This window comes from Parambassis ranga, chromosome 19 (assembly GCF_900634625.1).
Source record: "Parambassis ranga chromosome 19, fParRan2.1, whole genome shotgun sequence".
Lineage (NCBI taxonomy): Eukaryota > Metazoa > Chordata > Actinopteri > Ambassidae > Parambassis > Parambassis ranga.
In genome coordinates this window covers 23,102,738-23,118,205 of record NC_041039.1, presented here as the reverse complement: position 1 = coordinate 23,118,205, position 15,468 = coordinate 23,102,738, and the positions used below count along the sequence as shown (strand labels likewise).

Below are 15,468 nucleotides of genomic sequence, written 5' to 3'. Positions count from 1 at the left end.
TAAAGTTCTCAGATGGAAGGGCACAGATGTGAGACATAATAATGAGCCATATTTTTGTTCTTTAATCACATTTAACTTACTTCTGTCAGTAAAATTACAAACTGCATTGTTATAGATTAAAATGGTTTATTTTTCTCAAAGCAAATATATCCATATGTTGAGATTAGGATCCATATATTCCAGGGTAGATCGATGTGCATTCAGGAGCAGACGGAGAGAAGGCTGACCCAGCTTTGATGTGTAAAAACATAAATAATAAATCCACCGAATGATAAAGTGTGTCTAAACTTTGGACCGCAGGTCAAAATTTAATGCTGTTTGAATTTGTAATATGTGAAACCTTCGTGTATCGCTGCATCTCCTGAACTAAACAAAAATCTCTCAGCAGACACAATGAGCCTCTGTGGCCCGGACATGACCCGGACTCTCCTCTTTCAGTCTGCTGATGTAATCTAATCAGACCTGCTGCGTCTGTCTGTCCGTCTGGTGTTTCCTGTCTGTGAGTTCAGACGAGCCCACAAATTCACTCAGTTCATCCAATAACAGCAGTGCAATCTGAAGTTTTAGCAGGTGTGGAGGACGTCTGAGAGCTCACATCCTCCGAGCTGATATAAGAACCCTCCAGCACCAACATCCAGCAGCTCTACTCAGCAACTCCTATATTTGTACAGCTGACTGGAACTGCTTCACCCGCACTATTCTGCATTATGAAACTCAGCTGCTGTGTGAGGTAAAGACTCGTACAAATGTATAAAGAACAAAAAACAACCCAAGCCCGCTCAGCAGTCTAAAGTTCTGCTACATTTGGTGCTGGATTGGTGGTCCGGGCCCAATAAATGAATCATGACAGGAGTCAGCCGAAGATGCAACCTGGTGGGAGGAGGGCGGGGCGGATGGATGCATCCACAAAACATTTGTTCCTCAGCCAACCACATGTTTATTGTTGTAACCATGACAACAAAAGCCCTCTACAAACTTTAACTTTTAACTTTTTTTCCAAGTTTGCATTGTGCAGAGGAAAAAATGAGCAGAAACCTAACATCAAACAGTGATGCTCATGATGGTGTGTGTGTGTGTGTGTTGTTAGTCATCCCACAGAAGCTGGTGTGTGTGTGTGTGTGTGTGTGATTCAGGGTGAGGTCCTGATAGAAATCTACCACTGCAGGAAGGTCTTCAGTTCAAGGAATGTGCTGCGATTTGATCTGATGTTTGAGGTTCTGGAGCATGATGGCTGTGCAATAGAACGGAACCTTGGGTGTGAAGTTTGTCTGTTTGTGTAGCTGCAAACTGACGTTTCTGCACATTTCTGATGTTGAGATGTTTTCTCAGCTGGATGAACACAGACATGAGAGGACAAGGTGACCTTTCAGGTTGGGTTTAGCTACAGCTAAAAGCACCATCCTCATGGTGTCTGCACCACATAAAGAAGTCTGACTCCTTAATTAAAATCAATCAATCTATAAATCAATACATCATTGGCTTTAGGATGAGGGAACTGGATGTGCTAACATGCTAACAAATTCCATCGTGTTGCTTTATGTTGATGAATTGCTTCACTTTCATTTTCTGACCACCACAACACTGGTGGTCAGAAAATACAGTTCTAACTTTGACATTTGAGCATCCTGTCACAAAAAAGAACAATTTTTGCCATTGTGCACAAAGTAATTCAACATATGTTACAGGCTGAGACTGTGCTGCTCGATAAGAGCTGGATAAAACAGGCAGCTGAGCTCTTTGTTTCACAGCTCCTCTCTTTATGTCAGCATCCGTTCTGACTGATTGGTGCAGGTTTAAGGACATCTGTGGGTGCAGCAAGCTGATAATCACATGACTGAAGCTGTTAATGAACCAAGAAATACCTGAGTTAATTACTGTAGCTTGGTTGTTTTATTCATCAGGCGAGAGATGTTTGTTCTATCTATAAAATGGTTGATATTCACTATTAAACGTTATCTAACAATATTGATTTGAGTGTCTTCCTTTTTATCCAGATTAGGTAGGGAAGTTATGAGGAATAAAAAACGATCAGCCAGATAATCGTGACCCAAACAATCTGAGATGTGTTCCTGAGTGCTGTTTGATACCGTGTTGATCTGTTTGGGCCTCTAAATGAGGTTGCTGAGGAGGGGCCAGACCAACAATAGAGGGGCATCTCTGCACCCGAGGAACCTGCGAGAGAGGGACAGGCAGATCACTCAGTAGCTCATCATCAGATGGACGCTTTCAGCTGTTTCTGGGGTTTAAAACATCAAGACATCATCAGACAGGAAGTCCTGATCCTCAGCACAGCGAGCAGAGGAGGGAGAGGTATGTTATCTTTAAAAATCTTATAAAAACTAGTTTTTGCCTTACATCAGAGTTGTAGTTCTACATCCACACATAGGCGGAGCTCACTGTAGTGATGCTGCAGTGTGAGCTAAGAAAAACCATTTTAAATATCTTCAAATCTTTGCAGGTAGATTTCACAACTCATGCTTTAAATCCATAAAATGTCGCTTCAACAGTTAATATCTGAGGTGTGTGTGTTTGTAACTGTAGCTACAGCATCAGTTTGATGTGTTACTCAAACTTCATGGGGTAGCATGCTAACCAGCTAGCTGCAGCTACTGTGTAATACCACTTTAAACCACTAGATGGTTCAGGTCTGATCTGCCTCCAGCTCTCAGTGTTTAGCCGATGCTGTTGCTTTTCTAGATAATAAATTGGACCTTTGTTTCCACGGAGACCAGGCGTCGTGTGGCTTTTGTATTCACACATTTGTGTTTTTAAAACCGGGGTTGGATAGTTTTCAAAACACCATTTCCATGTTTACACCTTAAACCTTTCTGCTCTAAGACAGCATGGAACTTGTCAACAAACTAAGCTAACACTTAGGAAATAGTTGTATCTATAAGATGTGTCTTTTGTAGACTCCAGGTGTAGCGTTGCAGACCTGAAGGTGACACAAACTGTTGTTAAATGGATGACTTCCTGTTTATGATGGCGTCCAGTTGCCTAGCAACCTGTGAGAACATTCCATCTAGCGATTGCTTGAGTACCCTCTTTTGTAAAAACTAAATTGTTACTGGTGAGCAATGAATCCTGGGATACTGACGACCTCACATGATGGCTGATGTCTTTAGCGGCGTTTCAAGGAGTCACAGTCTGCACCTACACGATGGTGGACACACAGACTGTGAAAGTAAAATGTAAAATTCAGCTGTCGTTGCTGCCGAGAAATGTCTGAGCTGGTGTTAATAAAAGTATAAAACCACACATCTGGAAACAGCAGCAGAGAGACCGCAGCCTAAAAACCACACGTGATCAAGACTCCACAGAAACCTGGACATTAAGGAGATCTAATCAGCCGGTTCGAATGGCATGTCGATGATGAAGTAAGCACTTTGTTTGACGGCCGATGGAGGCCTGGGCGGTCAGGTCTGTCTCTTTCAGATCGGGCTGACCTAAAGAATGACATGTTAAATCACATATTTATGAGCCTCATCCTGCAGGCACATTTGTAGCTCATCATCATCTGCATACATGTTGGAAGTGAAATCAGCAGTCTGACTCAGAGTTTCTGTGGTTTAAAAACACACGCACACACTCATGATGTGCGGGTTCACTGCATGATGGCAGTCACTGCATGTTGGACATTAACGCTGGATCATTAACTGCTAATTCGAGGCCTGGCGCTCTTTTTTTTCCTGTGTATTGCCATGTCTGTTCTCACTGCTACAAATCACCACAGATAAAAAGAAACTTTGATCAAAGAGCTGGAACACTGACATCCACATAGAAATGCTGCTGGTAGCATAGCTTAACATTACACTGACCCCCCTACACCCACCGACCCCATCCTCATCCTCATCTGGATCCAATTAGCAGGATTCAGCTGCTTTTCTGTTTTGCTGTCTGAGACCAAACATCAGACGGAGTCTCCTGTGTCAGTCTGGACTCAGACGTTGTGTTTGGGGGGTCTTTTCTGTGGTCTACAGTCACGGTGTTTCCAGAGGCTCCTGGCTCTCCGTGGTTTGGAAGGACAGCCTGAGTGGCTTCACCACACTCTGTTTGTCTTGGAACGGCATCACCGGAAAAACCTTCCAGCTGGGAGGATTATAAAACCGGTGTGAGACACCGAGCGGAGCCTGACACAAGGAAACTTTCTGATAAACGAAATATTTGAAGGAAATGTTTTATTTGGGACTTTTCTCCTCCGTGCACCGTCTCCTCCTCCAGCTCGCCGTTCTCTCGGTGACTCAGCTCATAAAGTTCTAATGGCATTCAAATCATCATCAGAGAACATCAGGCCAGCGCCTACTCAGATGAATGAGGAAATGAAATGATTGGAGAAGCCTCAGCCCACCAGTGGTTTCCTGCTCCCCTGCTCTGGTTACAATCCTGAAGAGAGAATGATGGGAGATTTTCCATGGCATCCTTGGAGGCAACCTCAGTGGCCATGTTTCCTAAGAGCAGGGACTTTGGAAAAAATGAAAAATGAATTACTTACATATGAGGGGGCGCCAAGAGCAATTAGATGGAGGAGGGGGTGGGTGGCTCTTTCATAAAAACAAAAAAACAAAAAAAGAAGCTGGAGGGGAGCAGGCTCAGTGGAATGACAGGGAGCCCCAGCCATGGTGTACTGCATGCATATACAGAATGAATGATCCAACTTTGAAGTTCCAGGTCATATAACTGCTTCAAAAACACACGCTGGCATCACAGGCAGTGCTTTGATTTTCTTTTTAGGCAGGCATTCCACAACTTAAAGTGACTTCACTGTGGTAAAGAGCAGAGAGGACAAATGGCCACCTCTGCGATGAGACAGGAAGCGTCTGCAGTTCCTCGACTGGCCACTGGAGGCTGTTTTCAAAGGAGATTCAAGAAGAAAGACTTTTCTTCCGTGATGTCACCCGTTTGTTTCTGAAGAGCCATTTTGAGGCTCGGTGGGAGGCTCCGGGACGTGCTGACCGCCGCCATGTTGGCAGCGTCATGTCCGCCAGAACTCCAAATATGGACAAAGAGGGGGAGCACAAGCGGGGTTTAGGGGGGCGGGTGATCGTGGAAGCAGGAAACTCACGCTGTGATACGTCAAACGTCTGTCGCTCAAGCGGCAACGCTTAATGCGTAATTTTAAGTCTGAATATAATTAAAACAAGTGAGTTGTAAAAAAATTCACCCCCCATACAATTGACACTAGAAGGGAACCTATCATTTGAGACCAGAGTGGTTTTTTGTACCAGGCTGTAAACATGTTCCTTTCTGCTGTGAAGTCGGCCATTTTAACATGGGAGTCTATGGGAAATGAGTTTGGAGCCAGCCCCCAGTGGTTGAGGCGTGAACTACATGTTTTGAGACATCTGAATGGGTTTCAAGTCTTAGCCCCGAAGGCTGCCGCTTGACTCAGACCAAAGCATCTGCAGCGCCCCCTGGCTGCAGTAAATGCCATAAACACTGTGATCTGTGATTAAATGCTCTTTTTTAAATGTTGTATTTAATTAGTTATTGTTGGCTCAAAAAAAGGAGGATGGAGGATGATGATGCAGAAGTGGGTGGGTGTTTGGGCGGAACAGCAACATGTGGCTTCACCTTTTCACCTCTACTGTGCCGCTTGGCTCCTATACGGCGCCATTTTCCAACATGGCAGCACCTGTTTTGTTATTTCAAATTTGCATAGTCTTCTACTGGTAAATGTTTACTGCTGTAATGCCTAAACACCTCATGTGATACACCTCCCTATAAAAACAGTGGTTTCTAAACAAGATTATAAAAGCTCTCAGAGGACTTCCAACACCTCACGCTGTTTACCAACAGGAAGTCATGTGACTGTGCTGTAGTTTGTTTATTTTCTAACATCAGCTTTTTTTAGATAAAGATAAACTTTTGATTTTCTCTAATAATCAATGGAAAAACCCAGGTTCGTTAATAAATTATTTCTGATTCTGATACGGGTGAAAGGGTGTGATTTCAGGATTTGTTTTATTGATGGTATTAAATAAGTGGAAGTGGCAAGCTGTTCCTGATCTCTTTGGTTTTTTGGGATTTGCACCAACATCCTTTACATCCTGCTCCTGCTGAACAGTGCAGCTTTGTGTTGTGTTGTGGAATTTGGAGCACTCACTTCAGTGATCGTCACACAGACCTTCCTGATTATTTCTGCTCACTGAGGCTCATGATGTGTTTATTTTCTCTGCAAACATCTAACATCATTTCTCTCCTCGTGTAGGGCCAGTAGTAATTGCTCCATGAGGGATCAGGGGCCATGGCGCTGACGGGGCTCCATCTCCTGCTGCTGGTCTTGTGGGTTATGTTGCTCTATGTTGGTGGGGACCCCATGAAGCCAACCCGGGCACCATTAATCCCTCATCGACCTTTCGTTGTCGTCTGGAATGCTCCTACTGAGTCATGCCGCTTTCGATTCAAAGTCGATCTGGACCTGAGTGTCTTCGATATCGTAGCGAACCTGAATGAAACCCTAAGTGGACCGAATGTGACCATATTTTACCACAGCCACCTAGGACACTACCCGTACTACTCCAGCTCAGGGATACCTATCAATGGGGGTTTACCTCAGAACCAGAGCATCTCCAAACATCTGAGCAAGGCCCGTGCCGACATCGATAAGCTGATTCCACACAAGGACTTTCGAGGCCTTGGTGTCATAGACTGGGAGAACTGGAGGCCTCAGTGGGTCCGAAACTGGGGCTCTAAAGACATCTACCGCAACAAGTCCAAGGAACAGATACGGAAACTTCACCCAAACTGGCCGGAGAGCAAAGTAGAGAAGGAGGCAAAGGAAAGTTTTGAAAGAGCCGGGCAAGCTTTCATGAACCTGACTTTGGCCCTCGCTGAAAGCCGCCGACCAGACGGACTGTGGGGGTTTTACTTGTTCCCAGACTGCTACAATTACGGCTACAAGCAGCACCCACAGCGCTACACAGGGGAATGCCCCAACGTCGAGCATGTTCGTAATGACCATCTGATGTGGCTGTGGAAGGAGAGCACGGCCCTTTACCCCTCCATCTACCTGGACTATGAGCTGAAAACGTCTCCAAACACAGTGAAGTTCGTCCACTATCGAGTCAAAGAAGCTATGAGGATCGCCTCCATTGCTCGCACAGACTTCACATTACCCGTGTTTGTTTACTCCAGACCTTTCTACGCCTACACCTTTGTAGTTCTTTCAGAGGTGAGCTGTGTATTAATATCAAGCATATTAACCCTTCCCTCTCTCTTCGTCTGTTTCCTGCATACACTGTTGACTATACCTTAAAGAAACTTTCTGTTCTGTTTGTTTCAGAGCGACCTGGTTCACACCATCGGTGAGAGCGCCGCTTTGGGAGCATCAGGTGTCGTCCTGTGGGGATCATCGGAGTACGCTCGATCACAGGTACCTATTCAGGAACTCAGACAAACTTAACGTGATCTAGAAGGAATGCTTGTGTAATACAGCTTTGAACCACTAGATGGGCTACTGAGCCTTTTGCCATATCTAGTCTGCTCTCAGTTTAAGAAGTGGTCCACATCATAACCTGTTGTTATTTTAAGTTGTGTTTCTGCTTTCCTCCACTAGAGGAACTGTCTGACTGTGAAGAAGTACATCGACGGTCCCCTGGGACATTATGTGATTAACGTCACGTCGGCCGCTAAACTGTGCAGCAAAGCACTGTGTAAGAAGAACGGCCGCTGCGTCCGCAAGAGCCTGGCTTCAGGCGCTTACCTCCACCTCAATCCGCGGTTCTTCCATATCCACCGCAACCCGGCACGACGCAGTGGACCCCGCTTCCACGTCAGCGGCCACCTCAACAACCACGACATCCTGGACATGAAGCACAAGTTCACCTGCCAGTGCTACCAGGGCTGGACGGGCGTTTACTGCGAGATGCCCCAGGATCTGCCTCCACCTCCTCATCCTCCTGCTCCACCCAACCCTGCCTTCCCGCTGCCTCCCCCACGGGGGAGCAGCCTGCTGGGAGATATCCTGCTCATCCTGTCACTTCATTTCTCCTGTTTGTGTATCATCACGTTCCTGGGACTCTGTCTGATTATTAAGTGTCTCATACTGTAGACGTTCCTCAAGAATTTTAATAATGTGATTTGATTTGCCAGTGTGTCAAGAATTTGTAATTTGAAGTTAAATAGTACTATAAGTTACAGCTTGACTGCTAAGCTAAACTAATGTTATTGATAGCAAAATACTGTCTGAGCAAAAGTCATGATCGGACAGAGCTGGTTGCTAAATAGGCTAGCACCTGTCAGCTAATGTAACGACAGGCAAATAACACCACACCAATGCAGCAAATACGTTACAGCAAGCTTTTTTATCAGCTTGTGGTGTTCTCTAACGTCAGACTTCTGAGTGAAAATCCACCATGCTGGATGCAGAAAGGACCTCCTTTGTTGGTTTAATCAGTCCTGCGTTCAGATGACATCAGGCTGTGTGATCAAATATACTATTGATGTAAACATAACAGATGTCATTTGTTGTGAAGTTTCTCCACATGTTGTGTTTAGATGAAACATAAGCATGTGTCGTATGTGGCCAGTGTATCAGGACATGTTGTGTTAGATGAAGCTGGTATGTCTGTAGTTTAGTAGCAATAACATTAGCAAGCAAGCTACATTTCCACCAAACAAAGAGTTAAGGAATGAAGGTCCCGTTATGTCCAACAGAGGGCAGAGACAAACAAAACACAAAGAGTGCAACAGGATTGTCAATTGTCTCTTTGCAGACTGCACACATCAGATCTTTAGCTATCAGCAAAGTCTTCACTAAAAAACTCCAGCAGCAAATACACAAACATTCGTCTTCACTAAAAAAAACTCATAAAACAATCAATAAATCCAGACACTCTGTGAGAGACAGTTTAGGGTTAGTTTACAGCCAGTGTTCTGGGATAATGACTGTAATGAGACATCACAGCCTGCTGACAGACGCTGACAGTGACATCAGCTCAAAGAAATCACAGCAAGCTGCGGTCACATGACCTAACAGTGGAACAATAGCCTCTGTTTGTCCCATGGTAAAGGGAGGGGCGGCTGGTTCGGGGAGATTGTCGGAGGGAGGAGATGCTCCGGGATTAAAAAAACTGTCAAAACACAGCAAAGTGTGGATTACACAGGTGTTGAAGTCAGCTGGTTATAAATGAGTGTCTGGACTTCAATGGAGCTTAGAGTCACTAATCTGCTTCTGCTGGTGGATCATAATGAAGAAGAAGTCATAATGATTTAACCTGCAGCTGAAGGCCGTGGCAGTCATGATATGAGGTTATATTACCATGCAGGTCTAAATAAAACTCATTTACCAAATGACAGATGGAAGGCCTGCAGATGGAAGGAAGAGTCAAAACGAGCCCAAATAATCACACATACACTGTCCAGCATCTCTAACAGAGCAGAGACAAGATGAATGGTGCCAATGATTGACCCCAAGTGGCCACTGGAGGAACTGTATTGGCTCCGCTCTCAGGTCTGGCACTTGCTGCTTGGACAAACCCACAATATCCGATAAAAATCAGACATACACCTGCTGCGCCTGCTCATCCAACACCTGTGTACCTCTGCCTCTCTGCAAACCATGGTTTGGTAAACTCTTCATGCACTACAGCTGTTTCCAAAGCTGGGATGGAGCTGACTAAACTACAAGTTTCACATCTTCACTTTCCAGTCTGTGCCAGACATGAACGCTGCAGGGTCAGGGTGTGAAGTCTGGGTGTGGTGGTGGAGGAGTGGATGAATGTTCCTCCCAAGTGGACCTGACAGTTTCCACACTGAGTGTTTGCTTAGCCGTCTTCTGAGCAGTTTAAACACACAGAAGATGCTTAATTGTGTTTTCCCTGGACAAATTCTCCATGTTTCTGACAAATAAAATATTATGGCTCACTTTATTTTATTTTTTTACAAGCCTAGAAACCCATATTTATATCCCAAACATGCTCAGTGAACAGGTTAATCATCAGGAGATTTACAGAAAGCAAACCGACAGGAGCAAACAAACGACTACAAGGTCTGGTGGAAAAGAAGCCTCTGCAGTGATGTTTGTGCGGCTGTAGGTCATGTGGGTGCATCTTCTGTGGACAATGAATGTCTAAACCAGGTTTCAAGCCTTTCAGAAAGTAAAATGTGACTCAGCCAGATTTGCAGCTGACTCGGCTGAGCGGGTCTGGCAGCTCATCTCTGCTGCTGTTATTATCGGATTACGATGATCGACAGCCAAGTGAGTAAACAGCCCCCAGATTAGGTGTCAGACTCTTCTTTTCAACTTCCAAACACAAGCCTGAGCGCGTGGAAACACACACATATACACTGTCAATGAGATTTACGTCCCTGATCAGTGTGAAGACGACTTTTTACACTTCAGCTGTTTCTATTGGACCACGTTTAAAGAGCAAAACACGGCATCCTGTTTCCACTTTTTAAAATAAACTCTGAGGTTTATCATTCAATATGTCTTAAACACACAGACACCAAACACCTGCAATTCTAAAAACCTCAGACTTCAGCTCAATCCTGCACTTTAGCTAATAACCATAATCAGCTTTAGCTCAGTGTCAGCAGTCAGTCATCTGCTAACAAAGCTGGCGGAGACTAAACACTGACGGTCTGCAGGAACTCTAACTCAGCGACCTGCAGGTTCAGGACAAAGACCCTTAAAGCCAGCAGGTCCAGAAACAATGCTACAGAAGGAAGGGGGGAAATTACAGGTTCCCTATACTGACTATTTTCAGTGGTGGATTAATTCCCATAATTAAATTAAACAGTGTAAACCTGCAGCTCTGATTGGTTGTTTAACTTCTCCATCAGCATCATCTGCTGCTGCTAATTACAGGCAGGCAGGCGGCGCAGCTAAACATTTATATCTTCCGTTCACAAACAGTTCTAAACAGCGACAAGTGACCGTCCAGATGGAGCGAACCTCGTCTCACCTCTAAAACCCGGCCTCACTTCCGACTCCCTGAAATCAGAGCTGATGACCGTCTCTCTCTGCGTGTGCGTTAAACACATAATTTTCTCCGTTCAAAGTGAAAGTACGTATTAGAGAAGAGAAGGACCCGGCAGCTGTGAGCTCACATGATTGCAGGTTTGCATCTTGAATGAAGAAGAGGACACAAAAACACTCTCTGGTGTAGCTGATTTAAAGACTCAACTGAGGCAGATTATGAGCCTTCATCTGTGTCCACATGTTAATTATACCCTCACCTAATGCCACTAGAGGGTGTAGTGAGTCAGAGCAGCATCTAATCTGTGCTCAGTCCAACCGGAGAGGAAGAGTCAGAGTTAGCGCTGTTGGTGTCCGGTCCAAAGCTTTCATACCAGGCTGAAAACATGTTTATTCCTGCCCACCCTCTAGTGGACAGTGGAGGAACTGCAAACACCATTAACAAAAGGAAATAGCATGAAAGATAGAACTTCAACCACAGAAGCCTCAAAGACCTTTGATATTATGATGAGAGGAGATGCATGAGTGTGCTTCCAGTAAAAACACTGTCATGGCTGCCGTCCATGCAGCCCGGCGTCAGCCTGTTGATTCTGAGACCAGTCGACCTCTCAGATCCTGAGCCTACATCAGCACAGCAGCTCCTCAGGGGCCGTAAAACGCAGAGCGAGGTCGGTGGGCGAAGATGGCATCAGAAACAATAAAAACAGCACTGCAGTGGAAAACTGGCGACTATGAGAAACCGGTGAGGCTGAGGTCTGACAGCTGGACTCTGTTCAACATGTGTGTTCATAACTGCAGAGCAGAGGTAAAAAGGACCAGAGGTCACAGCAGACTGACTGTGACAAAGTAATTGTGTCCACTTCCTGTTTAATGCTCAGAGAAAAAGATCAGAAAGCAGATGTAATTTGATGTTGATTTACACAGGAAATAACGGTTTGTGTTTCCTGTAAATTTGGTTACATAACTTTTCTTTTAATCTGTGAGAGGGCAAAACTGTGGGAAAGAGGTCAGAGGTCTTCAAGTGTGAAGAGCTGCTGTAAGAGGTTTAATCAGGAAGCTCAAAGAGAGTCAAAGAGAAGCCGACTGTCAGAGACAGGAAGAGAAACATATGGAAGGTTCTGGAAAGAAAACTAGTGTGAGATAAGTCTGAAGAGCCGAGAACAGCTGCAGAGACACTAGTGAAGGATTGAACCTGGAACCTGGACCTGAAGAGTCAGAGAAGACCGTCACTAGAGTCCTGCACAAGAATGGACTGCCAGACTGCAGAGAAGAAGTCTGAAGTCTGGAAACTGAAGTCTGCTAGAGACCACCTGGAGACAGAGCACACAGACTGAGGTCTGCTAGAGACCACCTGGAGACAGAGCACACAGACTGGAAGTCCTTTGGTCAGATGAAGCTGAACTAGTGTTCTGAGCTCACAGAGATGTTGTCTTCATGTGGAGACAGAAAGGAGAGGCTAGAACCCAAAGAACAGGCTTCATACAGTCAGACATGGTGGTGGCAGTATGATGCTGTGAGGAGGATTCAGTCAGTCTGGAACTGTGGATTCTGTCAGGGTGGAAGAATCATGAAACAAGAAGACTGTCTGAATATCTGAAAGAAACCCTGAAGCAGTCTGCAGTCAGACCGGGTCTGGGTCCTGCTTTTCTCTCCAACATGACAACAGATGAAGCAAACGTCTCTTCTAGTGAAGAACTACCTCCAGGAGATTTGTTGACAAGAATGATTTCAGGAACTAAAATTAAGTTTCTGAAGCTAAAAGGGGCTAAGAGTGGCTGAATATGATGAAGGATGCAGGCCGTCATCCTCTGAAAGCACCAAAATCACCTTTCAGTTCCCGCTCTTTGAGAAATAAATCTAATTTCTGTCGACCGACATAGTGCAGCCAGCTATCAGGCACTAAGTATCAAGCACAGACCGGCCCTGAACATCTCCTCTCTGGGGCAAATTGATGCCTCATTACAGCTGAGGCCATTAAAGCAACGCGAGGATCCGTGCTGTCTGAGCCGGGATGTTTTTCCTAACATGCTCCATATGTTTGTGAGGAGCCTCTGACCGCCGCAGCCCGGAGACGCCGAGGTTTCACTGAAGGGCTGAGTGAGTGAGGGGCGGGTTCTCATCTGCAGGGGCTAGTGGAAACTAGGATCACAATGCCAGGCCTGAGGAATCCACCACCGAGCCAGCCCCCCCCACCCACTGTGGGAATGTGGTTTTCTCCCCACACACACACACACACACAGGGGCTGAGGTATTATGAAATCAAATATTTGGAAAGGAAACATTTAAAATGTAAAAGTAAAGACATATGACAACTGCACTGAAGCAGCTTAGCTCAGTTACTATTCAAGCTTTTGGGCATCTTTGCTTTTATATAAATGCTGGTGGCCAGAGGTCAAAGGTCACGGTCACAGTGATCACATGCCTATCAAATAATAAAGTTTTGTCAATTTTGGCACGAATGAAACAGCGAGTACAATGGTGTGAGAGAACTCTCTTGGCAAATAATACGGATGTAGACTTAGCGCTAGGAGTTCAATGTACGGGCTGCACACACGCTTCTTTACCGTAATGTGTCCAGGGCTGCACCACCTGTTGTTTACGTAGAGTGCGAGTCCCCCTCCTTTCTTCCTGCTGCTCTCGGTGCAGTTCCTGTCCGCCTAAACCAACTGAAAGCCGGCTAAACTCACGGTAGAGTCCGGTATGTTGTCGTGCAGCCATGTCTCTGTAAAGTACATTACAGACGCCTCACGAAACACACACTCGCGCTTTGTGAGAGATGTTAACTCAGCCATCTTATTACCCAGTGATCTAACATTACCCATGACGACAGAAGGAAGATACGGCTTGTATCTTCTTTTCCTCAACTTTCTTCTTTTGCCCCCTCTATGTCCACGTTGTTTCCCTCTCAGCTCTTTGGGGATTTTGTGATGCTGGCCATACGTCCCTCTGTGCTGGAGATTCATCAGCTGATCCCTGGTGTAAACAATGGAGCCCTGGTGTGCTTCCACCACGACCGGGACGTGACATGATAAAAGTGCTCCAAAAGCGATGAATACCATGAAGAAAGTCAGAAAAAGTTGCATTATTGCAGTGCCTGACTTGTACTTTGATATACGGCGAAGTAGAGAGTTTAAAGTAGAAAACAAACTTTCTGGCTGGCTGCTACCTCGGGGCCATGCCAGAAGCTACCCGCCGGTAGCGGTAAATTCCGGTTTACTTCTGCTTCCAATATGGAAGGTAACCATGCCCGGCTTTTCCCATGAGTCCATGGGACTAGAGGACTATTTGAACGCCTGCCTGCCATTTCCACATCGCGGTCTTAGTGGATTTCCCTAGCGTTCCAGGACTCTTTTGGATTACTCTCTCCCATGTATGGATGGCTATGGATGGACCTTGGTTTGGATTACTCTTACCCCTTGTCGGTACCTTTGCCTTGTTGGACGGATTACCTGGTTTGGACTGTGTTTTGGATTCAGCCTCTCTCTGTGTTGGACTAGTTTGGACTAGTCCAAACTAGTCCAACACAAACTAGTTCAACACAGAGAGAGGCTGTGTTGGACTAGTTTGGACTGTTGGTGAGTCTGCTCTTCCCCTTGCCTGTACCAGTCGTTCTGTTGCCTGGACCACGTGTCTGCTCTGGTCAAGGCCTCTATACTGTTGCCCTTTTGGACTGATCTCTGTGTACCGACCTAGCTAGCCTCCGCACCTTCCCACTGAACTGCTCTGTGTGCTGCTCCCGGGGTCCTCTGCCCTGGGCCCACAAGTATCCCACAAGGCATCAGGAAAAGTAGTGTACTACCGACGGTCGCTACATTTAAGGTTGATTCACCATCAGTCCTAATCTAAACTGACCAATCAGCAGCTGTTAGCATGATGCTAGCATGAGAGGTCAAAGAGGTTTTATCCCTCTTATTCATAAAGAACGATCCAACAGCGCCCTCTAGGTGAATGACAGGTGGTGTCATTACACTGGTGTAATGATTTCTGCAGTGGTTCCACCAATGATTTCTCTCGCTGCATTTTGCTGATTATTCAAAAGTTAAATTTCAAACTGTACTCAGCAGTCTGCTCGTTTAATAAGTGAGACCATATGAACTCAAGGACCCTGAGAAAGTCAGCACAGCGGCGGGAAATCACAACACATTCGCTCTTTTGTCTGCTGAACTCACATGCAGCCGTATCGTTGGGTACTTCATCAGCTGTGTTCGGACTGCTGTGTGCAGCGGGGTGTCACGGTGCTAATTAAACGACATTACATGTGGACCCGGCACTTTAACCCAGCCCGAGCTGAGATTCCAGCGGTTAGCCGCACATATTTACAACCAGGAGACAAAAGTCAGAGAGAGTCCCACTGCTCAGCACACACATGGATTTTCCCTTTTTAACTCCGTAAATACAGTATGTCATCCTGCTAAACAGCATTCGCAGCTGCAGGAAGAAATACGGCATTGTTTGTATTTTTTAATGGTTGCATGTTACAGTGAGGAGACATATGTTATTATGGGAGAAATCTGAGTCAGTCTGAACATCACTTCTGTTACTTATAA

At 45.5% G+C, this 15,468-nt stretch overlaps 1 protein-coding gene across 1 annotated transcript; it reads left to right on the top strand.

Moving 5' to 3' along the window:
• The first annotated feature begins 6,244 nt into the window (after positions 1-6,244).
• hyal6 (hyaluronoglucosaminidase 6) lies at positions 6,245-8,050 on the top strand. Its single transcript, XM_028431560.1, has 3 exons — positions 6,245-7,171; positions 7,283-7,372; positions 7,556-8,050. The coding sequence occupies exons 1-3, from the start codon at positions 6,245-6,247 to the stop codon at positions 8,048-8,050; spliced, it is 1,512 nt and encodes a 503-aa protein (XP_028287361.1).
• The last annotated feature ends 7,418 nt before the right edge of the window (positions 8,051-15,468 follow it).